Source organism: Lontra canadensis, unplaced genomic scaffold (assembly GCF_010015895.1).
Source record: "Lontra canadensis isolate GAN:19392208 unplaced genomic scaffold, GSC_riverotter_1.0 scaffold35, whole genome shotgun sequence".
Taxonomy (NCBI): domain Eukaryota; kingdom Metazoa; phylum Chordata; class Mammalia; order Carnivora; family Mustelidae; genus Lontra; species Lontra canadensis.
In genome coordinates, this window is record NW_022631029.1 from 7,205,831 (window position 1) to 7,231,841 (window position 26,011).

General features: G+C 52.4%; 1 protein-coding gene across 3 annotated transcripts in view; it reads right to left on the reverse strand.

Moving 5' to 3' along the window:
• Positions 1 to 4,452: 4,452 nt before the first annotated feature.
• Positions 4,453 to 26,011, reverse strand: part of PFKFB4 (6-phosphofructo-2-kinase/fructose-2,6-biphosphatase 4) — a 32,282-nt gene continuing 10,723 nt past the window's right edge. Inside the window, exons 4-14 of one of the 3 annotated variants that reach the window (XM_032867964.1) lie at positions 23,562 to 23,628; positions 20,806 to 20,880; positions 20,381 to 20,437; positions 19,529 to 19,650; positions 16,912 to 17,119; positions 16,177 to 16,323; positions 9,444 to 9,548; positions 7,864 to 7,993; positions 7,695 to 7,757; positions 6,731 to 6,795; positions 4,453 to 4,653 (exon numbers count right to left, since the gene is read on the reverse strand). In XM_032867964.1, the coding sequence (XP_032723855.1) occupies positions 4,594 to 4,653; positions 6,731 to 6,795; positions 7,695 to 7,757; positions 7,864 to 7,993; positions 9,444 to 9,548; positions 16,177 to 16,323; positions 16,912 to 17,119; positions 19,529 to 19,650; positions 20,381 to 20,437; positions 20,806 to 20,880; positions 23,562 to 23,628 (1,099 nt within the window). In that variant the 3' untranslated portion in view covers positions 4,453 to 4,593. The remainder of the gene's footprint in view (positions 4,654 to 6,730; positions 6,796 to 7,694; positions 7,758 to 7,863; positions 7,994 to 9,443; positions 9,549 to 16,176; positions 16,324 to 16,911; positions 17,120 to 19,528; positions 19,651 to 20,380; positions 20,438 to 20,805; positions 20,881 to 23,561; positions 23,629 to 26,011) is intronic. The other 2 variants (XM_032867966.1, XM_032867963.1) reach the window with 2 other exon arrangements.

Sequence of the window (26,011 nt, forward strand, 5' to 3'; positions counted from 1 at the left end):
TTTCTTTCTTTCTTTCTTTCTTTCTTTCTTTCTTTCTTTCTTTCTTTTTAAGATTAATAATTTTATTTATTTGAGAGACAGGATGAGTGGGAGAGGCAGAGGGAGAGAATCACAAACAGACTTGGTGCTGAGTGTGGAGCTCCACGCGGGGCTTGATCTCACGACCCTGTGATCACCACCTGAGCTGGACGCTTACCCAGCTGCGCCACCTAGGCGCCCCCAAAGATTCTATTTCTAAATAAGGTCACATTATCAGTATCAGGGGTTAGATCTTAAATGTCTGAATTTTTTTGTAGGGGGGACAAAATTCAACCTTTACTTACTAGGCAACATAGTCACTGTTCTCCATGTGGGGGATTTTTTTTTTTTTAAAGATTTTATTTATTTATTTGACAGAGAGAGAGAGACGGAGGGAACACAAGCAGGGGGACAGGGAGAGGGAGAAGCAGGCTCACCATGGAATAGGGAGCCCCATGCAGGGCTCAATCCCAGGACCCTGAGATGATCTGAGCCAAAGGCAGAGGCCTAACGACTAAGCTACCCAAGTGCCCCCTTTTTATTATTTTAAAGATTTATTTAGGGGCGCCTGGGTGGCTCAGTGGGTTAAAGCCTCTGCCTTCGGCTCAGCTCCTGATCCTGGGCTCCTGGGATTGAGCCCCACATTGGGCTATCTGCTCAGCAGGGAGCCTGCTTCCCTTCCTCTCTCTCTGGTTGCCTCTCTGACCACTCATGATCTCTCTCTCTCTGTCAAATAAATAAATAAAATCTTTTAAAAAATAAATAAAGTTTTATTTATTTGAGAGAGAGAGAGCATGCACACACACTCACAAACCAGTGGAGAGGCAGAGGGAGAGAATGCCAAGCAGACTCCCCACTGAGCTTGGAGCCCAATGATGCAGAACTCAATCCCAGGACCCTGAGATCATGACCTGAGCTGAAGTCAAGAGTCAGATGCCCAACTGACTGAACCACCCAGGCACATCCTCCATTTTTCACTTTTTTTTTTTTAATATGTTATTTATTTATTTGCAGAGAGGTCACAAGCAGGCAGAGAGGCAGGCAGAGAGAGAGGTGGAAGCACGCTCCCCGCTGAGCAGAGAGCCTGATACGGGGCTCAATCCCAGGACCCTGAGATCATGACCTGAGTTGAAGGCAGAGGCTTAACCCACTGAGCCACCCAGGCGCCCCTCCATTTTTCACTTTTAATAAAATAGTTTTGTTCAAACAACAACGTGCCCAGCCCCACACATGACTGGTCTAAGCCAAACATGCCAACACTTCCTTTGATCACTGTATTTTCATTTATTAATATATAGTATGTATCTGTTATATTATAAACCTAACTCAAATGTTGCTGAAACCTATTTTTTTTTTTAAGATTTTATTTTTAGGGGCGCCTGGGTAGCTCAGTGGGTTGGGCCTCTGCTTTCGGCTCAGGTCATAATCTCAGGGTCCTGGGATCAAGCCCCGCATGGGGCCCTCTGCTCGGCAGGGAGCCTGCTTCCCCCTCTCTCTCTGCCTGCCTTTCTGCCTACCTGTGATCTCTGTCAAGTAAATAAATAAAATCTTTTAAAAAAAATTTTATTTTTAAGTAATCACTACACCCAACGTGGGGCTCGAACTCACTGCCCCGAGATCAAGAGTCACGTGCTCCACTGACTGAGCCAGCCAGACGCCCCTGCTAAAGCCTATGCCTTTGGAACAGCATTTCTTTCTATCCAAATGTCCTTGACTCTTAACATCCAATGATGGTCATTGTTTCCTAGCAACCCAAAATGCTATACAATTTTTCAATACGACAAAATATAATCCCTCTTCCTACGCTGTGGTAGAACGTTGGACCTGAAGAAAAATTCTCATAGTGTTAGATCTTATTCCTTCTGCTGTTGCTTTGCTATTAGAAGTCTTTAACATCTCCCAAAAGTGCTGAGGCCTCTCAGGTCAGGTGTCCACCCAGGACCTCAGTGTCCAGAGATGGGGGGAGGACCATCAAGCTGTCCCCTAATCTTGACCGCCAGGAAGACCATCGCAGCTGAAATCGCGCTGAACTCGGGGATGAAGGCCAGAGGTTTCTGTTACTGATCGTGACACAATTGGCAGAGCCATAGCTACTAGCAACACCAGACCTGATAGAAGCAGCCCGGCCACAGCTACCTCCATCCCGACACACTGGGAGAGGTGCAGATGGGCAGCCAACATGTCCAGCCCCATTGTGTCCACCGAGGAGCAGCCCTGCGACTTGCCCTCCAACAGCCTGGCCCCAGGGCAGGAGGCATGCAGAGTCCAGTGAAGTCCTGGACCATGGGAAAGGGAAAACCCTGCCCGTCACCATCTTCCCCAACCCAAAGGCAGGCGACAAAGAAAACAGGGCAGAACCAGCCAACACACCCCCACTCACAACCCCCTGGTGCCCCTCCATCCTTGACCAAGCCCCTGGTTTCATCCGCTCCCTAAAGATGCCACGATCTGGGACCCATAATTTCCCCTTAATGGTCCTCCACCTCAGATGCACCTTCACACATCTGCTTCCTGCTCAGGGGCGAGGACCCAGAATCCTAGGTTGGCCCAGAGAAAACTCGGCCCTGTCCCTGCCCATGGGCATTAGGCCCAGGACTCACTCCGGGACAAGACAGCTTCCTCTCCAGAGAGGGGTAGGCATGGAAGTGGGAGCTGGACTGAAGATCCCAACACAGACCTATGAGAGACCTCAATGTGGGAGTCTTCAGAACCAGCTGAAAATACCTCAGAAATGGAGAGATGGCCACAAGATACAACCTTAGATTCTCATTTTTATTTTTTTTAAGTAAGCTCTAGGCCCAACATGGGGCTTGAACTCACAACCCGGCGATCAAGAGTCACATGCTCTACTGACTGAGCCAGCCAGGCGCCCCAATTTTTTCTTTAAGTATTTATTGCAAAGAATGCTGGACACAGTGTGATGGGCAGCTGAGATCCACCAACCATCACCCATTCCAGGGAGAATGGGAAAATGTCTTTGACGCAAGCACATGTGTCTTCGACACAAATGTTTTGACACGAGAACTGTCATGGATAAAAGGTGGCAGCCAAGCAGTGGGTGGCTGCCCATGCAGAGAGCACTCCAGGCAGAGGCGGAGAGGATCTGCCCCAAGCGATACCATGCCCCCGACTTCCCCCTGCCCAATCCCAGTCCTCGTAACACTCTGGGTCCAGCAGCTCCTGACTGCCCTTGCTGGTTGTGCCTCGCTGGTCGTGCTCGGCCAGCCGGTCCTGGAGAGGTGGGGACGTCTCAACGTGCATGGCGCCAACCGAAGAGACCCACCATGGCCAACAAGCAAGCATGTCCAAGTGACCAAGTCATCGAAACTCGGGGGGACATGGAAACAAGGGCTGTGGTCCCCATGTCCCAAAGGCAGTGGCATGGTCCTCTCGTCCTGACTTCAGGGCTAGGGGCTGGCATAAGTCCAGAAGCTCCTGCCCCAGCCCTCCACCAGGTCTGTCCACAGCCACTGCAGTGCACAAGGCTGAAAGACGGCCAGCCGGGGCGGGGGCACATGTTCCCCTCAGGGGCAAGTGGTACCTACAGGCTGCAAAGCCCCAGGAGGCTGGAAAAGATGGGCTGTTCTGCCAGGGAAGTTTCCAGGTACAATGTGGGCTCAGAATCCCGGACCAGGACCCACTTGTGGACAGCAGGGCCTCTGACTACAGACCCAGACACCTCCTCACGCAGCTTCTCAACTTGCCGGCCAGGCCTCCTGCCCAGAGACAAGATGGAGCCAGGACTCCCTGGCCAGCCTGCCTCCCTGGGCCCAAAGGAACTCAGGGGTGTGTGACAGATGGCAGCCCCCCGGGGTGGTTCTCATGCCAGGCTCCCACACACGGGAGGCCGAAACTGTGCCATGCTGGGAAAATCCTCCCCTGGGCAGGGTGCCCCCACCTTCCTGCCGGTCCCCTGCTCGGTCTCACAGGCGGAGGGCAGAGAATGCCAGGACAGGCTTGTTTCTCTGAATGGTTCACAACAAATGCATTTCTCGGTCACCAGGGTCCACTCCTGTGTGGACACAGCGGTGACGGGGCAGAGGTAGCGAGGGGAGCACAGTAGGGGACGGAGAGGCAGGATGGCAGCCTCTTCCTCGAGCACCTGGGTCGGCACAGGGAAGGGAGTTCACACGACCACCCCGACTTCATGTGCTTTCACCGGGACAGCCATGGGGCAGGGGTGGCTTGGCCCCCCAGATCCCCCAAATGTTCCAGCGTATGCACGGTTGAGAAGGGGTGACCACAGGGGCCGCACTCCCTGCAGGCTTCTGCTGAAGTGAGCACACGGCGCTCACGAGTGGCTCCAACATGAGGGCCGGGCCTCGGCGGCTCTCCGGTTCCCGGTGGGGCAGGACAGGAGGGGCACCCCCGGGCAGATCCAGTCTGGCCAAAACTTTACAGCAGCCTATCGGGCACAGCGTCTAACCCTGTCACCATCAGTGAGGAAGCAGGGGGGCCAGTGCATGGCCTCTGGGATATTCCAGCAGAGAAACTGTCACACGGGCCAGGGGGCCTGTTATGACCGCACCGGCAGAGCTCAGTATCTGCCTGGGGGTGGCGGTGGAGGAGACACAGTCACTGGTGCGCAGGGACCGTGACGAGGGCTTCCTCCGGGGGCCTCGAGATGTCTACATTCTGCAAAACACACACACAAAACACAGAACGTTCACTCTGTGGCCAGAACAGATGGACACCCACTGTCCTGCTGTCTACTTTACTCATTGCTGCAGTCTTCTAGGTTCACATACTCACCCTCCCAGAGCCCTGGCTGTGGGACTCCAACCCCCAAATTTCCCTAAGAGCGAGGTGCCCAGGAGCCTCTCCACAGGTGAGTGGGCAGACGAGCACAAGAAGTCAAAGGAGGGGAGGAAGGTGCTTGGGTCCTGCTTGCTCCTTGCTCACGGGACCGGCAGTGCCCAGAACGAGGCCATCCCACCTCCTGCCTCAGACGTGAGGCAACTGGGAGGGAACAGTGGCTGGGGGCTCAAATCCTCACCGGTGGGGGCAGGGAAGGGAACCCCTTCCTGGAGGTGCCCACCTCCTGGTCTAAGTCTTGGTGGGCAGGTATGTGATGAGGCCCCAGGAGCCTGTGTACCCCTCCTCGTCTGCGGCCTGCTCTGTCCTCTCAGAGCCGGGGCACAGGGCGCCCTGGACCTCCTGAAGCTGTCAGCTACAGACGGGCCTCACCGAGCCACAAAGACCGGCCCCTTCCATGGCCTGCAGGGCTCAGGTCTGAGGGATACGGGGCCTGACACTTTCCTCAGCTCCATGAGACGGTCCTATGAGTCCCCCAATCCTGGTGGCCCATCTTCTTGATTGTGGGCCCTCACAACCAGCACCTGCTGAAGCAGGTCACCTGGGGCCACCGTGATGCACCCGGACCCACAGGGAAGAAGAAACGGCCCCTAGGGGCCCACCTCTGGGTTTGCTGAACCAGCCACTGCAAGGGGAGGGACAGGTATGACTCTGATGCGGGATGGGGCAGGCTTCCTGGGGGCCCCTTTCCCATCTCAGTTTGCTCCCAAGAATGGGCTATGGGCTAGGGCCTGGGGATCCTGCCACCTAAAGGGAACCTGTGGTCAGCGGAAGTTGGCCTCTCAGAAGGCAGCATGCAGAGGGGGGCAAAGGGGCTGCCAGGGAACCTATGGGTCCCACCCTATAGATGAGAGGTTCAGCCCCCAGTGCCCGCCGGGTCCAGGGGCTTCTCTTACCATCACCCTATCAGTCAGAGAGGGCCCACTGCCTTCTGGACTTCCCTCAACACAAAGGGCCCCTGTTAGGACATGCCTTCCCCAGTGACCTATGGGGACCAGAGGGGGCCTGCAGCAGAGTCTCAGGACAAACAGGGAAGAGGCCTGCACGGTGGATGGTCCCAGTGAGGGGGCAGCGCCTTAAGAACATCCACACATCTCTGCCGGTGGGGATCAAGGCCAAAGGGCTGCAGGTGAGCAGCCCAAGTTGTGCACCTTTGGCAGGGACCCAGAGCCCCCCTCCCACCCCCTTATGGGGGGCAGCAGGCACAAATGAGACCCCAGGAGCCTTCTTGGTGCACCCGACTCCGGGAATGGGATCCAGAAGGGCTGGTCCAGCCCTTGGCCTCAGTGGAAGAGGTAAGCAATGTGGCAGAGAGACCTCCCATGGGCATGGAAAGGGGTTCTAGGCAATGGTTCCAGGAGCTTCTATCTTAAACAAGGCACTGGGGGAACACAGGGTCATGAACTGCTCTATAGCAGGACCGTCTCTGTCCAGCACCAACACACTCTTAAACCTTTCCCCAACAAAAAGCACATATCATTTTAGTTTTTAAAGGTGCTCGAAGTTGGAAAGGATGCCCATGAGGCCTGAACTTGGAGGGGATCATGGAAGAATCTCCACCCGTCCCCTTGTAGGCCGCCTGCTTCTTTCCCAGCTGAGGCTCCCTCTCCCGCTGGCTCAGACCTCTACAGTAGGGCTGCTGGGAAGCCACCATACCCAGGGTCAGGCACTTCCTACCCTGGTGGCCCAGCTCCAGGGACTTCCCCACTCCCAGGGCAGCACCCTTGGGAAGGCCTGGTCCAGAGTCATGACCTTGCCCTGACAACAAGACAGCAGGCTTGGCACAGAACTCAAGTTCTCTCTGGCAGGCACCCCAGCTGGCCCTGGGCCTGGGAGATGCTGTATCTGGATACCCCTGGGAATAAGCTCACCACCCCAGCCGTAACCCCGTTGCTACCTGAGGCCTGTCCCGGTGCGTGTTCACAGCCATCACATTCAGGAATATGGACTCCACTTTACAACCTGCCAAAGGGAAGATGTAAATCCATTTCCCCTCCTGGAGCCATAGAGGGTAGAGGCTTCTCTCGGGTGGCAGCCCTGGGTGTCATAGAACAGGCAGCCATTCTCAGCCTCATCCAGTCCTCCCACCTTAGGCAGCTTTGGGGAGCACGTGAGGAAGGATGAGGCACACCTCAGCCCTGTGTTTATCATGTGCCACCGTGCAGCCTTGGTGAGAAGCCCAGACACCCAGGAGGGCTTCACCGAGGACACAAGCTGTCCACTGCCAGGGCAGAGCCGTCTAAGCAGCCCCAGGCCTGAGCTCCACATGTTATCGTTCCGTGAGCCTTCAGGGCCCCTGAACCACTCATACCCCAAGCCACAAACACAAGGCCAAATCCACATCACACCGGGGGCTCCGTGCAATGGGCATGAGGGGATGGGCACACAGGGGCCTGACATCAGCTGTCGCTGGGCTTTCTGGTCATTCTCCTAAGGACACAACCCCCTGAGGGGTGCCTCGTAGCATGTGCTGAAGGTGAGGAGCTGAGACCCAGGAGCTTAGGAGGCGGCCTGAAGTCCCTTGCAGGCACAATGAAAGGCAGAGGTGGGGCTCGAATGACTCCGCCCTCAAGATACTCTGAATATTTTAAGGCCCAGGTCCTGGGGGCCGTCGGGGTTTCAGAAAAAAACAGAAAAGCCCGTCATGCAGGCGGATGATGGTTAAGGATCGCTGGAAAGGCTCAAGTGGCCACAGAAATTAAAACCAAAAAAAAGGAAACTGGGAAAGGCAGTGAGTGGACAGAGGAGGAATGAGCCCCTAAGCCCCTAAGGGGATTTTCAAGGGATTTACAGAAACATCATGGAGCCCCGTGGAAAGCCAGTGTCTGGCAAGCAGGCCAGTGTTCCAGAAGCTTCCTTACCATACGCCACAGGGGTCAGCTTCAGGACGGTGTGCAGTGGACACTTGAGGTAGGGCAGCTGCTCTGTGGACACAGATGGGCAGGGCTGGCACACCAGGGATGCCCACATAACAGTCCCTCTGTCTCCCTCACATACATACACCCCACCTCCCTGGGGGCTGGCCTGTACCTGCCGCCTTATCAAGGAAGTAGGCCAGGAGACAGCGCATCACGGCCTGGTGACAGATGACCAGCACATTCTCTTGCCTCTCCAGCTCCATGATGACAGGCTCGAGGCGCTGGACCAGGTCCTCGTAGGACTGCAAGGACAAGCAGGAAGGGTCCCTCAGGCCCTGCTCCAGTGGTAGTGATGGAAATGTTCTTGGTAGCAGGCTACCTCCTCCCTCCCAGGACCCTCACTGTTCGGGGAGGCTATGGCTAGATATCCTCCAGCCTGGCACCCCGGGGGCATGGGCAGTGGGGGTGGGCAACATGGAACATGTCTGGAACATGACCCATCAGCATGCCTGAGGGCCCAGGAACAGAGATCCTCATGGTCAAAGTGCCCTGGGCCTCCCCTGGGTGCTGCGAGGTAGCCTATGAGGGAGCCCTTGGACAAACCCGTGGGCCCTAAGGTGTAGAGACTTCCCCTGGAGATCAAGCCCTCTTTGCACACAGTGAGCAGGCCTTCAAAACATTCAAAACACAGCCCCCCCCCCGCAGGCTGACGGGGAGCAATGCCCCGTAGTTCCCGGGGAATCCTAGATCAGTTCTTTCGGTAACTGTAATTTCCCTATTTCCCCTGCTGTATTCTCAACTCTGAACAGGCAACTGCTTTGCTTCTTTCTATGGTTATCTGGGTTAGTTTTGTTTTTTTTTTTTAAGATTTTATTTATTTATTTGACATACATAGATCACAAGTAGGCAGAGAGGCAGGCAGAGAGAGAGGGGGAAGCAGGCTCCCTGCTGAGCGGAGAGTCCGATGCGGGGCTTGATCCCAGGACCCTGAGATCATGACCTGAACTGAAGGCAGAGGCTTTAACCCACTGAGCCACCTAGGAGCCCCTCTGGGTTAGTTTTAAATCTGAGCTCTGCCTCACAGTACGATGTGGGGAATAATTAATACTCCCCGGAGCCTTACTTTTCCTGAAGATAGTCTAGCCGGGGGGGTGCCAAGCGCCTGGCACCTGGGGTGGGGGGCAGCTTCTGCAGCTGTCCATGTATGTGCGTACATATGTGTGTGTCTATAGGGGTATCTTTATCTGGCCACTGTCCCAGGCCACCTCCCGGAACGGGGAGATACCCGAGTCAAAGGTGACTGACTTCTGACCTGGGCCCTGGGCTGAGGCAGAAGCCAGCCTGAGGGAAGGTGTCTGAGCACATGGCTTCTTGTGGCCACGACTCAACTGAGGAAGGTCTTCCTAGCCTGTATTCAGGGCCGTGTCTGGAGCCATGGGGAGGGCATGCATGATCCCTGTGATACCCTGGGGAAGGGGAAAGGCAAAGATGGGGAACACTGGAGAGTAGGAATCTAACGAGTCTCAGAGTTGGGAGTCCCGTGCAGCCATGTCCATCCACCGCCGAGGGTGGGTGGGGACCGCGGCCTGGGTACCATGGAAGGGAAGTGGCAGAGATGACACACACACCCAGCCTGGCCAAGCTCTGAGGTCAGGCCCCACCTGCTGCCCACGCAGCCTCCACAGAGTCCCCCAGGGGCCCTGGGGCAGACAGCAGGGGGCAGCTGGGGCTAAGCCCCCATATCCCACCTACCTCCCCCTTGGGGTACCGGTACCGGTACTTGTCCTGGTCCCGCAGGGCAAATTCCAGTGGATAATGATCTTGAATTTCTTCATAGGTCATCTCCTCACAGACACCCTAAGGAGATAGGCAAGTCGTCACATCTCCCATGCCAAGCCCGGGGATCAGCCCTGTGTCGGGGATGCGGGGGAGGGCAGGCAGAGGGGACCAGGTTCACGGGGCATTTCCTGGGCCATGGGGGCTCTCCCAGCTTGGAGCTTAGAATCCCTCTGGAAAGAGCAGACTTGTGGGGACACTGACCAAGGGGGCAGCCCCTCGTTTGTAAAGAGCTACCACAACCATCTTTTTCATCCATCCAGTTTATGCCATAAAAATAAACAGGAATGTTAACTATGTGTCTTTCCTTGTGTCTTTTGTTCTCTGTGCTGTTAAAATATGTATTCTGAATTATGGACTGTCGTACAAGCCATAAAGCAAGATTTCACTTGTATCCTTTGACATACACACACTCACACATAGTGTAGATTACCTTCTATAAATGCTATTTTTTTTTTTTAAATCCAGCAAAGAACACTGGTTGACAACACATAAGTGTGGTTTAAGGGCCCCAAGAGGGGAAGAAGCCATAAAATGTCCTAATAAAAAGTTGCTGGCCTCTGCCTTTGTTCTAAGTTGTTTTCTAGACCAAGCCTTGGGGCAAAGGTGTCTATTAAGAAGGAAAGGCCAAGAGAAAAACTTTTAGCTGTAAATGTCTGTATGGGGGGAAAAAAAAGAAGAAGAAGAAAGATCTCAAATCAATAATCTGATCTTCCACCTTAAGATACTGGAAAAAAGAAGAGCAGGCTAAAGGCAGAGCAAGCAGAAGGAAGGAAGTAATAAAGACCAGAGCAGAAAGGAACGTAACAGAAAACAGAAGAAGGGGAAAAACGATGGAAGCAGAAGTGGGTTCCTTGATAAGATGAACAGAATTCACAAACCATAGATTGACAAGAGAAAAAGCTCCAGTCACTATGATTAGGCATCACAGAGGAACAGGACTACCAAGCTTCCAGAAGGAGAAGAGACTCTAGGGGGCTATTGTGAACAACTCTGTGCCAACAGATGAGATAACTTACGTGAAATAAGAAAATTCCGAGAAAGACAAACCATCTTTGTTGAGTCAGATGTGCCCCTCCTGAAAGAGACCATCAAGTCCTAATGCATGGTACCTGTGAGCGCAACCTTATTTAGAAGTAGGGTTTTGGGGCATCTGGGTGGCTCAATCGGTTGAGTATCGGACTCTTGATTTTGGCTCAGGCCATGATATCAGGGTTGTGAGACTGAGCCCTGTGTCGGGCTCTGTGCTCAGTGCAGAGTCTGCTTGAGATTCTGTGTCTCCCCTTTCCTCTTCCCCTCCCCCAGCTCACACGTGCTCTCTCACCCTCTTTCTAAAATAAATAAAACACATTTTAAAAAAGATTTTATATATTTATTTGACAGAGAGAGAGAGAGCACAAGAGGAGGAGTGGCAGAGGGAGAGGGAGAAGCAGACTTGCCTCTGAGCAGGGAGCCTGACCCAGGGCTTGATCCCAGGACCCCAGGATCGTGACCTGAGCTGAAGGCAGATGTTTAACCAACTGAGCCACCCAGGCATCCCTAAAACAAATAAAATCTTTAAAAAAAAAAAAAAGAAAAAGAATGGGGCGCCTGGGTGGCTCAGTGGGTGAAAGCCTCTGTCTTCGGCTCAGGTCATGATCTTAGGGTCCTGGGATCAAGCCCCACATCAGGCTCTCTGCTCAGTGGAGAGCCTGCTTCCTCCTCTCTCTCTGCCTGCCTCCCTGCCTACTTGTGATTTCTGTCAAATAAATAAATAAAATCTTAAAAAAAAAAAGAAAAAGAAAGAGTTTTTTCAGATGTAACCAAGTAAATTAGGTCACCAAAGGTGGGCCCCAGTCCACTGACTAGATGTCCTTTCAAGACGACCAAGTGAAGACACAGAAAGACACACACAGGGAAGAAGGCCATGTGAGGACAGAGATTGCAGCTGTAAGTTAAGGAATGCAGAGGGCTGTTGGCAAGCACCAGATACTCGGTAAAAATATGGGCATTGAGGGGGCGCCTGGGTGGCTCAGTGGGTTAAAGCCTCTGCCTTCGGCTCAGGTCATGAACCCAGGGTCCTGGGATCAAGCCCCACATTGGGCTCTCTGCTCAGCGGGGAGCCTGCTTCCCTTCCTCTCTCTCTGCCTGCTTCTCTACCCACTTGCGATTTCTGTCTGTCAAATAAATAAATAAAATCTTAAAAAAAATATATGGGCATTGAGAGTGATTCTAGTAAAGGCTCAGATGGAAGTGAAGCATGGTAGAGAGAGCTTCTATCATCTTAGAAATACATATATCCTCAAGAGCATAATACTGATAGAAATACGAATGTTGGGGCACCTGGGAGGCTCCATCGATTAAGCAGCCAACTGGAGACTTCAGCTGAGGTCATGATCTCAGGGTCCTGGGATGGCGCCCCATACCGGGCTCCACACTCAGCAGGGAATCTGCCTGAGATTCTCTCTCTCCCTCTGCCCCACTGCCCTCACTCATGCTCTTTCTCTCTCTCTCTCAAATAAATAAATAAATCTTTTAAAAAAAGAAAAAAGAAAAAGAAATATGAATGTGAAAAGTACTTCTGGTGAGGCCTCAGAAGGAAATGGAAATGGTAATTTACTGGACACTAAAGAAAAGGCGATCTTTGTTAGAAAATGGCAGAGAGCTTGCTGAAGGATGTTCTACTGTTGGTAGGTTATAAAAAAAAAAAAGGCAAATGATAGCAAGAGTTGGTAAGGATGCAGAGAAATCACCCCCCTCCGGCACTACTGGTGGGAACGTACAAGGCTGTGGCCTGGCAGTTTTCCACAAGGTTAAATACAAAGTTTACCACGTGGGCCCGCAATTCCACTCCTCCATATACGCCCAAGAGAAAGGACAACGTGTCCACACAAAAGGCTGCACACGAATGTTCACAGCAACATCATTCCTAGGAGCTCCCAAATGCATATCCCGCAAAAGCCCGTCAGCTGAGGACCGGATATGTCGTATGGGGTACATCCGTCCAACAGGATACGGGACAACAAAATGGGATGAAGCTCGGACACTTGCTACCAAATACATGGACCTTGAAAACATGCTAAGTGAACGAAAAAAAAAACACTAAGTCACAAAAAAAAAAATTCCATAGTGTATCATTCCATTTATATAAAATATCCCCACTAGGCCAGTCCACGAAGACACAAAATAGATGAGTGGTAGCCTCTGGCTGGGGGGAGGAATTGAAAGGAAATGGAGGGATGGGGTCAGGGTTGCTTTTTGGAGCAATGCAATGTTTGAGATTAATTGCGGTTGTGGTTGCAGAGCTGTGTGACTATACTAAGAACCACTGAATTGTATGCGTTAGGTAGGTGAACCAGATGGTATGTGAATTATTTCTCAATAAAGCTGGTATTTAAAAAAAAAAGAAAGAAAGAAACAGATAAGGCCATGAATTGTGGACTGAACTAAGGAAAAAAAAAAACACCCCAGTGTTGAAACAGAAGGCTAGCCCAAGGCTGTTTACCAGAACCCAGGAAAAGAACAAAGATAAACACAGAAGAATGGTGACTAGATCACAGATATTAGGAAAACTGGAAAGATAAAGAAGAGAATCCTCCAGCATCTAGGAAAATAATCAGATTAACTACAAAGGGAAAAAAAGAAACAGCTGGGGTGGCCTAAGGCTTCTGTGTGAAGCCCAGGGTTAGAGCCTCGACTGAGTCCCTGCAGGGCGCACCCCGGCGGAAACATGGCCGCCGGCCTCCACGACTCCCAGCAGTCCCAGCTGATGGGAGCCTACAAGACGGTCAAAGGAGCTACAAGAGGGTCACAAAAAGTGCTTACCCTTTTCAAGAGCTCACCAGTTCTCCCCCAAACTCCCTCCTTCCACTCAGTAGATAAATATTTAGTGAGTACCCAACGTGTTGGACACAAGGAAGACACAGTTCCTGCCCTCACGTGACCCAGAACCCCTCCCAGGGGCCGGAAACCCGGAATGGTTCTGGACGCTTATTTTCTTCGAAGTTATCACTTTTTTCCCCTTTCCCACATGTTGGTTCCTTGCACCTGGTCCAGTTCCAACCACAGGGCAGGCTGGCATAAATAAGTGAATAAATGAGTAAAGGGCCTGCAGATCCCTCCACTCCTCTTTCTTGCTCGGCTGCTAGCCACATTCCAGGTGTCACCTTGCCATTCTAGTGTCACCTGGTAAGGTGCCACTGTGGGCATCTCTCACTGGTCTCCCTTCTCCAGCCTGTCCCCCTTCCTCACCCCCAACAACCCGTTCTCTACGCCAGCTGGGGTGACCTTTCTACAATTCAAATCTGCTCTCATTACCAGCCTGCACTTCAGGCAATGGTGGCCTCGCCTGTTTCAGAGCAGCCCTCCAGGGAGAGCAACTGGAGAAGCCAGACAGAAAAAAAAAAAAAAATTAATTTGCTTGATATTATCATAGAGCAACAAGGCGGAGAGGCTGTGAGGGGCCGAGATCTTAGAGAAAAGGGAAGCCCAAAGATAGAAACCTGGTACATGGCATCATTTCTCCCTTTGGGGTTGTGTTGCTTTGAAAGTGGCAGTTAAAAGGATGAGAAGCTGGGGGTGAGGGAGATGGGTGAAGGTGGTCCAAGGGTACAAAATTCCAGTGATAAGATAAGTAAGTCTTGGGACACCTGGGTGGCTCAGTTGGTTAAGCGTCTGCCTTCAGCTCAGGTCACAATCCCGGGATCCTGGGATTGAGTCCCGCATCAGGCTCCCTGCTAAGCTGGTCCCCCTGCTTGTTCCCTCTCTCTTTCTCTCGCTCTCTCTCACACACACACACAAATAAATAAAATCATAGATTATACATACATAAAAAAGATAAATAAGCTTTCGGGATATAATGTACATCATGGTGACTTTGTAATTAACATTTGTAATTAACATTTGTAATTAATAATTAACATTGTAATTAACAATACTTTGTCATATATTTGAAAGTTGCTGAGGGGCACCTGGGTGGCTTGGTCAGTTAAGCATCCACCTTTGGTTCAGATCATGATCCCGGGGTCTGGCATCGAGTCCCAGGATTGAGTACCGAATTGGGTTCCCCGCTCAGTGGGGAGTCTGCTTCTCCCTTTTCTCCTCCCCACCACTTGTGCTCTCTCTCTCACTTTCTCTCAAATAAATAGACAAAATCTTAAAAAAAAAAAAGAAAGAAAGTTGCTGAGAGATCGGATCTTAAAAGTTCTCACACACACATAAAAAATGAATAACTATGGCAGTTGACAGATGTTAACTTATTTTAGTCATTTCGTAATATATAACTCTACCAAATCCTCATGTTGTGCACCTAAAAGTAACATGCTGTTACATGCCAATTATATCTCAATAAAACCGTGGATGAGGAGGGGAGGAGGAGAAGCCAAACAGGAAGTAGGGACTGAGTGGACAGAAGCCTGGCCGAGCTGGCAACCATCTTGGACTGAGGGGCCAGAAACAGAAGCTTGGGCCCACAAGGTTTTCCATCAGAACCTTACAGGCCACATTCTAGGCGAAGGAGGAAGACCTGAACATTGATTGCCCTCTACAAAGATCAAAACGCAGCTTAGCAATTGCTCTATGCCTGAGTCGACTACGGTAACCCACCCCAACTGGCTGCCCAAAGTGAAAGTTAATCCTCTGGGGAGAGACAACATTCACCTGGGCCTAAATTATGTCCAGCACGGTTCATCGAAAACATCCAGCTCCCAGTCAAACATTGGGAGTGTATCCAGAATACATAAAGAACTCCTAAAAACCCCCAAGAAAGAAAAGGCAAATGATCCAGTCTGGGAAGAAAAAGAATGAAAGACCTCACAAAAGATACCCAAATGGCCAAGAAACAGACTAAAAAACTACCATAATTAAAATCATGTGATACTGTAGATCATACTTAATATAAAAGTAGATGAAATAAATCAACAGGGAAAAGATAGATGGGTGGTTATAGGTAAGTGAGTTAACTGGGGAGAGATCAGTTTTTTGTTTTTTGTGTTTTTTTGTAAACATTTTATTTATTTATTTGACAGAGAGAGATCCCAAGTAGGCAGAGAGGCAGGCAGAGAGAGAGGAGGAAGCAGGCTCTCCATGGAGCAGAGAGCCCGATGAGGGGCTCGATCCCAGGACCCTGGGATCATGACCTGAGCTGAAGGCAGAGGCTTTAACCCACTGAGCCACCCAGGCGCCCCGAGAGATCAGTTTTTAAGGCTTGTGTTGGAACACCAGAAGAAATTTTGGTTGGTCGAGATAGTTAAATTCAAAAGAAGGAAAGTGGGGAGGGGGGAAATCCAATCCCTAAAAACTGAAGGAAAGTGAAGGAGAGAGCTCCCCCAGGGCCTTGGCACAGTCACCCTGGCTGAGCTCTTTTGAGCCCAGGAGCACCAAGCAGCAGAGGGTGGGGGCAGTGAGGGTCTGTGGGGATGGTGAGCAGATGGGGATAGTGAACGCCGGGCAAGTGAGGGGCAGGGACTGCAGCGGAGGGCGGGGGCACTGGGGACACCAAGCAGCAGAAGGCGGGGGCACTGGGGGCACCGAATAGCAGAGGGTAGGGACTGGGGACACCCAGCAGCGGCAGGCAGGTGCACTGGGGGCACCGAGCAGTGGAGGGCAGGCATTGGGGGCACCCAGCAGCAGAGCGGGGGCACTGGGAGGGCAGCAAAGGGCAACTGATTACCGCGTCGATCTCGTTGAGGACCTTCCACTGCTCGTACGGCACACCCAGGGCCTCGGCTGTCTGGATGGTCCTCTTCATCTGGCTCGTCCAGACCTTTAGGTCCTTTATGTTCTGATCACGGATGAACTGGGCCAGACTTCTGGCGAACTGAAATGCATCAGAAACAAATTCAGACCCACAGGCCCAAGGCGGCCCTTCAAAGGACCACAAAGCCATAGGGCACAACAGAATCATGCCCACCCAGCCCCAGAACACAGAGAACTGACCTCCTGAGAGCACCCACACCCGCGATCGCTCTCGTTACATGTTCTCACCAGATGCTCCCAATTCCAGTTGTGAAGCATTATGCCCCTGGCCATTACCCACCTCCCAACCAGATGGCCCGACCACATGGCCTTCCCACAGAGGCCTGAGCATCTCCCCCAGACTGCAGGGCAGCCATCAGCTGCATTGCAGGGACTTGGGTCACTCCCGTAACGGCGTGCCTCTCTAAGGAAAGGAGCTCAGCTGGTGACAGCTCACATGAAGCCAAAGATCCAAGTGTGGTGCTTGGTGACTTTCCCTACGTGATAGGAACATTCCAGATTGAATGAAGGTCATCCACCTTGATTACAGATGAGCTATGAGAGCTGGAGCCAGGCCCGATGAACACATGCATACATGCACCCAGCTGCGCACGGCTCCCCCCACCACCCCCGAGCAGGCTAGTGCATGCGCACACACACATGCACTGACCTCCCTGCCCCGGGGGGACAGGCCCGGGTCCCCGCCAATCCGGCCCTTGAGGTTGAGCTCGCTTTCCCCGTGTCGGCAGAGGTAGATGGAGCGGGGTGTCACATGGATGTTCATGAGGTAGTACACGATGCGGCTCTGGATGTGGTCGGCCACGCGGTTCACCACGTAGCTCTGCCCCACGTCCATGATCTTGATGTAGGACAGATCCCTTTCCAGAGAGAAGGGCGACAGAGACGTGTGAGTGTGACTGCACCCCCGAGGCTTCAGCCTGCCAGCCACAGAGCTGTGTGCTCCGGACCACCAGGCTCGAGATCACAACACACGGGATGGGCAGTGGGTGTGCAAGTGACAGGTTGAGGAGGGGGCAACACAACATGTGGGACATCCAGACAGACCCCGTGAGAGGTGCTCAACACTTATCGTGTTTCCAAAAGGTGACATCGAAAGGGTCAGTCATACACATTGTGACTGTCACCCCAGCTCTGTGGCCCCCAGGCCCCACTTGCCTACCTCTGAGCTCTTAACGCACAGTCTGTAAGGTGAAGAAGAGAGAGTTTTTTCCAGGCCTGACCTTGGGGTAGCTGGTAAACCTTCTTCGCCTCCACTCCCCTGGCCAGCCACCCCTGGACCTGCTTCTCCTTCCCCCAGGAAGCCTGCTCCTGTACCCCAGCTCAGCCGCTCCCCTTGCTCACTCAGGCTGGGCAGCGGGGCGGCTGGGGAACACGCTCACTCGTCTGTTTATGTTTGCTGGGTGTTGGGGTGGCAGCAGGAGGAAAGACGGGGTTTCTTGGGCATCGTGCTCTGCGTTGGCCTGGGGAGGCCGTCTGAAGGTTCTTAGCTGAGTTCTCACTGTCTGGCCCGGGGGCCTGGGTTTAGGGTTAGGGTTGTTACACAAACACCAATAAAAACAGCAGCAGCAGCAGCAACTGAGAAATCCGACAGGAGCAGCTCCATCTGGCTAAGCCCCTCTCGTGCGGTTACATCACAGAACCACAAGAACCACTGTGCTGGGGTGACTGGAGAACACAAAAAACCACAGGGGCCCAGGCAGTGGGTGCCGACTGGCCTGGGCTGGCCACAGACACTCAGTGTAAAAACTGTTCTGTAAAGACGCCCAGAAATCATCTCTCTTCCAGGCGCCTGTTCCCCCTGGTTTGTACGCACGAGATGTTCTCATATGATTATACTATACAGGACCCATGCCCAGGTTTATATTCCAGACGTTCAGGTAATGCTACATAACTTACCTTGTCGCCTGTGTCTTGGCTATGATCTGTGACTATGCAATACTTTACCAGGGGCCACGGTGTTACTGACTTAACTACTGCCCCCACTAGGCTGTTACACAGAAGTTGGCAAACTATGGCCAACAAGTCAAATTCAGCCCACAGCCTGTTTTTGTAAATAAAGTTTTATTGGAATAGGAGTCATGCCCATTTATTGACATATTGTCTACGTCTCCTTTGCACTACAATGGCAGAGTTAAATAGCTCAACAGAAACTGTTTGTTCCCAAAGCCTAAAATATTTGCTACCTGACCCTTTACAGATAGAGTTTGCTACTGTAAGAGCCTTAACTGCATGCCCCTTGCGGGTCTGAAGACCCTTCCCCACCCAACACTTACTTTTTCTGGGTTTGCCATTCCAGAAGGAGCCTGTGGAGCTAACCAGCACAGGCCACTGCCAGCTGTATGTAGACAGGATCTGGGCACTCCCCCCACCCCCACCGCCTCAAAACACAGACTGTGCACTCACAGAACATGAAATGTTTGCAAATTCCCTGAGGGAAGGCCCTCCACACAGAAATTAGGCTTGATTTTATAAGAGAATAGCAGAAAATTCTTTCTTCCTTTTTTCTTCCTTTCTCCCTCCCTCCCTCCCTTCCTTTCTATTTTTTAATTTTTTTAAAAGATTTTATTTATTTATTTGACAGACAGAGATTACAAGTAGTCAGAGAGGCAGGCAGGGAGAGAGGAGGAAGCAGGCTCCCCGCTGAGCAGAAAGCCCGATGCAGGGCTCGATCCCAAGGACCCTGAGACCATGACCTGAGCCGAAGGCAGAGGCTTTAACCCACTGAGCCACCCAGGCGCCCAGGCGCCCCCCCTTCCTTTCTTTTTAGCAAGCTCTATGCCCGATACAGGGCTTGAACTTCTGACCCTGAGATCAAGAGTCGCATGGAATAACAGAAAATTCTGACTTGCTGAGCCTCACATAAGGTAATAGGGGTTCTGCAAGTCACCTCTGGCCCACAATTTCTTCTTTTTTTTTTTTTAAGATTTTATTTATTTATTTGACAGACAGAGATCACAAGTAGGCAGAGCAGCAGGCAGAGAAAGAGGGGGAAGCAGGCTCCCCGCTGAACAGAGAGCCTGATGTGGGGCTCGATCCCAGGACCCTGGGATCACGAGCTGAGCCGAAGGCAGAGGCTTAATCCACTGAGCCACCCAGGCACCCCTAGCCCACAATTTCTGCCCGAAGGGAAGAAACAAGGCTAGACCATCTCTGCCTGTTGGGGCGGCCCTTCAGCCACCACGCCGGCGAGTCACAAGGAGGCAGCCAAGCAGGACCCCCGCCCACCAGCCATCATAGCTGCAGAACACGGTGATTGCTTCACTCACCTGTCCAGGTCCTCATCCAGGGACTCGTACGAGTTCTCATAGCACTCAATGCGCCGCATGAAATCTTCCGTGGCCTCGTCACTATCGTGGTTCACGTAGTCAGGGCTGCCTAGTTTCACTTGCTGTCGGACAAGGCACAGAGCAAGGACATATGAGGGCTGGAGGCCAGGCAGGGCCAGAGACCAAGGAGGATGCTGGGCGGGGGATGAGGGGACGCTGAGCCAGAGGCCAGGACAAGGATGGGGGCATGAGGCTGGAGGCCAACCCCAGGAGACTTTTCCATTAGGAAGAGTCCAGCAGTCCCCTGGTCTTCATTCCCACACTAGTGTCGGCAGACTACTACTGGGCAGCTGAAGGTGGGAGTCCTCATCTTTGTGGCAAGCGGGAGGTGAAGCCACAGGGGCAAAGGGCCTGGAAGCCTCTTCCCAGCTGAACCATCTCCCCCAACCCAGATGTTCATTCCTTGGATAAGGAGATAGCGGACAGGGTGTAGGGGAGAGAGGTCAAATCTCTTTCTCTTTCAAAATATAAACATCGCTTCCTACCCCCCACTCCCTACATGCAGAGGCTGAAGCTCCTCTCCCACTGTCCAGGGAATGACGATGGGGAAAGGGAGGAGAAGGCAAGAGGAGGGAGCAAGAGTGCACGCTCCCCAGCTATGCGGCCCTCTACATGGGAGAGTCTCCGATCACCTGACCTGGCATTGTACGGCCTTCCCCTGCCACACCCAATGTTCAAGAAGCCCAAAGCCAGGCCAGCCTAGGCACTGGCCCAAACCCGCAGATGGATCTCGCTGTCCCACATCACCTCCGCTGCACTACGATCCCCCACAAGGTCAGAGACACCACTCACCACGATGTTAGCAGCTATGACCTCGGGGTCCACGCAGATGGACTCCACAAAAAAGGTCTACAGCAAGGACGAGGCCGGGCAGGAGGGAAGGAACCACAGACACATTCAGGGCACTGGGCCTGGCTCCACGGAGCTCCCACCTCCCTGAGGGCCAAGCTGACCCCAGGGCCCTTCTTCTGGGGTGGGGACAGGCTCGAGAAGCCCCAAACCAAACTAGGTGCCACCCTACCCAGAACCCTCCCACAAGATACCCACCTCCCTGGAAAGAAAAGCCCAGGCGGAGAGGAAACAGCAACCCCTATACCCCACATCCACCCAGAAGCCCACCTGCCTGACCCCTGCACACATCAGGAGGCTGTGACAGGGACCTGGGGGATCCAAACATGGCACAGCCCAACCGAGGAGGTGGACCAAAGATGCCTCACCTTGTAGCCATTCTGCTCCCCAAAATTAAAGATGGTCGCTCTCCGTTCTCGGGTGGTATTCGTTGCATCAAAAACCTAGGACCAAACCAGGGTTAACTTGGACTCTGGCCCCAGAGCGGGGGAGGTGGGAGGCCAGCCAATGGCAGCTACACAGGGACCATTTTTCTCACAGGGACCAGCTGGTGCCCAGGCCACCTGCCTGGCCAGTTTCTGCAGGGCCTGGGCCAGGCCTCCCCTTCCTTGAGGAACACGCCTCAAGGAAGCTGGAAGGAGTGGGTGCCTGTGCTCCCAGCAGGCACTCAGTCCATGCTTGGCCAACAGGACTTCCTGTAAAACCAGTTAAACATGGGGTGCGGAACTCCCGTTTATCGTCACTCTACCCTGAGACTCCACAAAGACGGGAAAAGAAGAAGAAAGAGAACAGGAGAGATATTAGCAGAATTTGGGGGACTAACTCAGAAAAACGGAGAAAATCAAACACAAGCCCTCGGCCAGCAGAGCACACCCACCTGTATGGAACAGGGAGCATCAGGAAAGGGACCCAGGTGTCTCCGAGAAAAGGGACAAGTGTGTAGTGGAAACAGGTGGACTGCCTGGTGGTGAAACCAAGAGCAGGTGGAGCCCCAGGCCCTCTCCCTGCCTTGTCCAGACAGGCTGACCCATCTGGGCCTCCTGTGAACTGCTGGGGCCTGTCCATGTGCCCTCAGGAGTGACCCATTCACTTGCATGTCTAAAACCAGGTTTTAAGGCATCTTTTTTTTTTTTTAATATTTTACTTATTTATTTGTCAGAGAGAGAGAGAGAAGGTGAGCACAAGCAGGGAGAGTGTCAGGCAGGGGAAGAAGCAGGCTCCCCACAGAGCAAGGAGCCTGATATCGGGCTCGATCCCAGGACCCCGGGATTATGATCTGAGCCAAAAGTAGACACACCCAACCAACTGAGCCACAGGGTGTCCCGAGCATCACTTTTTTAAGAGGGCATTCAACCAGGGCTCATGGGATGCTCCAGCAAAACCTCAACGTGAAAACCAGAGACTGCATAGAAAAGAATAAAAGGAACTGTGAGGAAATGAAGATGGGACAGGGAACAGAAAGAAATGTCAAAAAAACAAAACAAAACAAAAAAACCCTTACAACTATTATCTAAAGAGAGATACAAAATACTGTAAGAACCCTGAAACAGAAATAGAGTTCTAAAAAACTGGAACACTCAAAGATAAGAAATGTAGAATTTAGAGATTAAAATATGGTCACAGAAATTCCTTAAAAATTCAACTGGATGCTTGTACAGTAATGTTGAGAAAGTCTCCCTGAAAATAGAACACAAGTTACAGAGATAGGAAATCGGGAGAGAAAAAAAAGATAACTGGGGCTCAGGTCCAGCATGAAACCATCAGGAGTTCTCAAAAAAGCAGCTCAGAAAATTGGGAGTGGAGCAGAGAATCAACCGTCAGAAACTGGTGGGGGTGGTTTATTAAAGCATTAAATTTATTAAAGTTATTAAAGACATTTTCCCTGACCTGTTAGAAAAGAGTTTCGCATTAGAAAGGGTGGCCCTGGGGGGCACCTGGATGGCTCAGTGGGTAAAGCCTCTGCCTTTGACTCAGGTCATGATCTCAGGGTCCTGGGAGCCCCCAACAGGCTCTGCTCAGCAGGGAGCCTGCTTCCCCCTCTCTCTCTGCCTGCCTCTGCCTACTTGTGATCTCTCTCTCTCTGTCAAATAAATAAGTAAAATCTTTAAAAAAAAAAGAAAAGAAAAGAAAAGAAAGGGTGGCCCTGGGACCCAGCACAATGGAGAAGACCCACCACAAGGCCGTCAAGTTCTCCCCAGAGAAAAGGGCATGAACAGCCCCAAGAGAGGAAACTTTTGGGAAGATCAGCAAATCAGAACGCCATCAGGCTTTTCCACAGTACTCTAGAAGCCATACTACAACAGAGCGATGTTGTGGAAATTCTAAAGGAAAAATATTTCCCACCTAAACCCAACCATCAGATAGTTGGATGAAAAGCCATTGCCAGACACATAAGATCTCATGCAAGGTAATTCCCAAGTACCTTCCTTGGGAAGCTACTGCAGGATGAGCTCCAACAAAACAAGTCAGTAAATCAAGGAAAAAGAAGACACGGAGGCCAAGAGCAGGGCTTCAACTGGGGAGCCAGGACAAGGGAACTCCTGAGACCAAGAAGGGGACTGAGTCAGGTGGAGCTGGGAGATTAAGAGCTGCAGGAACCACACCTCCAAGAGGAAAAAGGAAGGAAAAAGCAGCTCCTGTGTTCTATTGCATAGGGTGAGGAGAGGGGCCTTTCCCATAGACACCCAGGCTCAACCTGGCCCTGCCCATCCATCTGACGGGAGGCGCTAGCACATTGTTGGAATTCCATTACCCAGGATTCAGCAGGTTCCAGGAACAGCCACTAAATGCACGGCAGGATTCTCTCCAGCCCAGCAGAAATCACACTTGTTCAAGACTTAGGTAACACGATAACCACATGTGGTAACCAACAATGTGAGTATCCAGAAGGAAGACCTACTAGGTCAAATGCAACCACAAGTCCAGAGGGAAATTCCCAGCACACATCCAGCCTCTGACTTCCTTCTGTATGGTGACTGTAGACTTCCTCCCAGGGCCTGGCACCCAGGGGCCGCTGCAGCCACAAACACCCTCCCTCCCTGCCAGGCACCTGACAAGCAAAAGGGTGGATGTAGCTAGGCTTCCCACATGTCACTCCCAAAAGACACCGGGATGTCCCACTCACCGCCACATGGCCTCCCTCCTCACTGAGGAACCGCCGGACGTCACGGAGGGCTGCCAGCGCACACTGCCTTCAGAAGAGAAAACAGGGTCAGCCCCACACCCGACCCTGGAGGCAGGAGGGCCACAGGGCCACAGTTCAGAGACACATCCTACCCTGACCAGGGAGGGTCCAGTCCCTGGGGCCCCTACCCTTCTCAAGGTCGCTTTCTCCTTGAGGTCCTTTTAGTACTTTTGCTAACTCTGCTCCTATAACCCGAAGGCTATGTGCTCCTGGCCACGGGGGATATATATATATTTTTAAGATTTAATGAATTTGACAGAGAGAGAGAGAGAGAGAGAGAGCACAAGCAGGGGGAGCAGCAGGCAGAGGGAGACCGAGAGGCAGAGGGAAAAGCAGGCTCCCAGCTGAACAGGCAGCCCAATGCGGGACTCGATCCCAGGACTCAGGGATCATGACCTGAGCTGGAGGCAGATGCTTAATCGACTGAGCCACCCAGGCACCCGCAAAATAAGCACTTTTAAAACCAGATGGTTCCTTGTGTGTGAGTGCTGGGGGCTGGTGGTAGGAGAGAAAAGACACTGTTGCTGGCCCCCAGGGCGACATTATACTTAATATTCCATTTGCTTTCCTGGAAGAGCGAATATGTGAAACTCTTATGGAGGAGCTTGCTGTGTCTCTGCCTCTTGCACCTACGTCCACGAACCCTCTGGAAGATGAAATCTTCCCCATGACTAACCATCAACTATATCGCCTTCAGAACACCTCAGCCTTTTGGTTTATTGCTGCAAAATGGGCTGTCATACGTAAGGTCTTCCTCATACTATCCTTTTCTCCTCTAATGTCTGGAGACAGGCAGGTCACTCGAGCCTTTTATCTATTACCTGCACTTTTTTTTCCCAAAGATTTTATTTATTTATTTGACAGAGAGAGAGAGAGCACAAGTAGGCAGAGAGGCAGGCAGAGAGGTGGGGGGAAGCAGGCTCCCTGCTAAGCAGAGAGCCCGATACGGGGCTCGATCCCAGGACCCTGGGACCATGACCTGATCCGAAGGCAGACACTTAACCATATGAGCCAACCAGGCGCCCCTACCTGCACTTTCTTGATACAAGAGTAAAGTTAGAAAGTTAGATGTTCTTCCGTTTGTTTGATCTTCGGATTTGGTACACAAACCTGCAGCATATCCAAGGACGGAGCTGTGGGGCCTTTCACCAGCTGGAGGCACAGGCCAGGCAGAGCAGGGGGCCGGCCGCTGGGGTCAGGGGCAAATTGGTGGCACAGCTGAGTCCAGGTCCCCAGAAGCCGTTCTGCTCCTATGCCTCTTTGTGACCTTTTTGCACCCCAGCGGGTCTTTTGGTTAAAACTTTAAAGAGCTTTCTTCTGGGGCACGTGGGTGGCTCAGTGGGTTAAGCCTCTGCTTTTGGCTCGGGTCATGGTCTCAGTGTCCTGGGATCGAGCCCCACATCAGGCTCTCGGCTCAGCGGGGAACCTGTTTCCCCTTCTCCCTCTGCCTGCCTCTCTGCCTATTTGTGATCTCTCTCTCTCTCTGTCAAATAAATAAATAAAATCTTTAAAAAAAACAAAAGAGCTTTCTTCTGCCAAGAAAAACCCTGAATTCTGAGAGTCTGGGCAACACATTGCTGGAGCCATTTCTGGCCAGCTGTGCGAATGCCCTGGATCCTGGACTAAGATTGGCGGTTGCTCTGGCTGAGGCAACACCAGGTGAGGGGGATCTCGGGGCTCCAGTGGGAGAGACGTGGGACCAGCAGCCAGGGAGCCCGAGCGTATGGGGGTGTGGGTGTGAAGCGGGGATGGTCTTGTGGGACTGAGCCCTTCCCGTGTGCAGACTGATGCTAACTCCAGGTGCACTGTGTCAGGACAGACCTGAATAGGATTGTTAGATGCACATGCATGTGCCCACGGGCATATGTGCACGCGGGCTCATGTGTGGTAGAAGACTAAGTGCGCCCGATGGCGCGTGTGTTCACGTGACCTGCATGTGCACACGTGACCTTGCATGCCCTTCCCTGGACCTTCCATGGTGCCCGGTGTCAGGGACAGACATCAACGTTGTGTAGCCCCAGGGACCTCAACAACGTGTTGAGGTCACCCAGGCCTCTGGGCAATCTATAGTCTTCCCTTCTCAGGCTTCCCATTTTAAAAAGTCTGATCCTTCTGTGTTGCCATTTACCTGTGGGCATTTTGGGCTGGTTATTGGGAAACGGTCCTGAAGCCCAGGGGCCAGAGCTAGCCTTCAGATCCAGGAGGGAGGGTTTCCAGGAATAGCCAGAGGGCCTGCTTCTCCCACTGGGGCCTCTGTTCCATCTGGGCCATCCTAGCCTAGCTCCCCAACCTCTCCAAGTCGGCGTTTCCCCCTCTGAGTTAATCCCAATACTCCTATCTTCGGGAGGACTGAGCAGAATTACTGGTGGGCCCTGGCAGGGCCAGCTCCC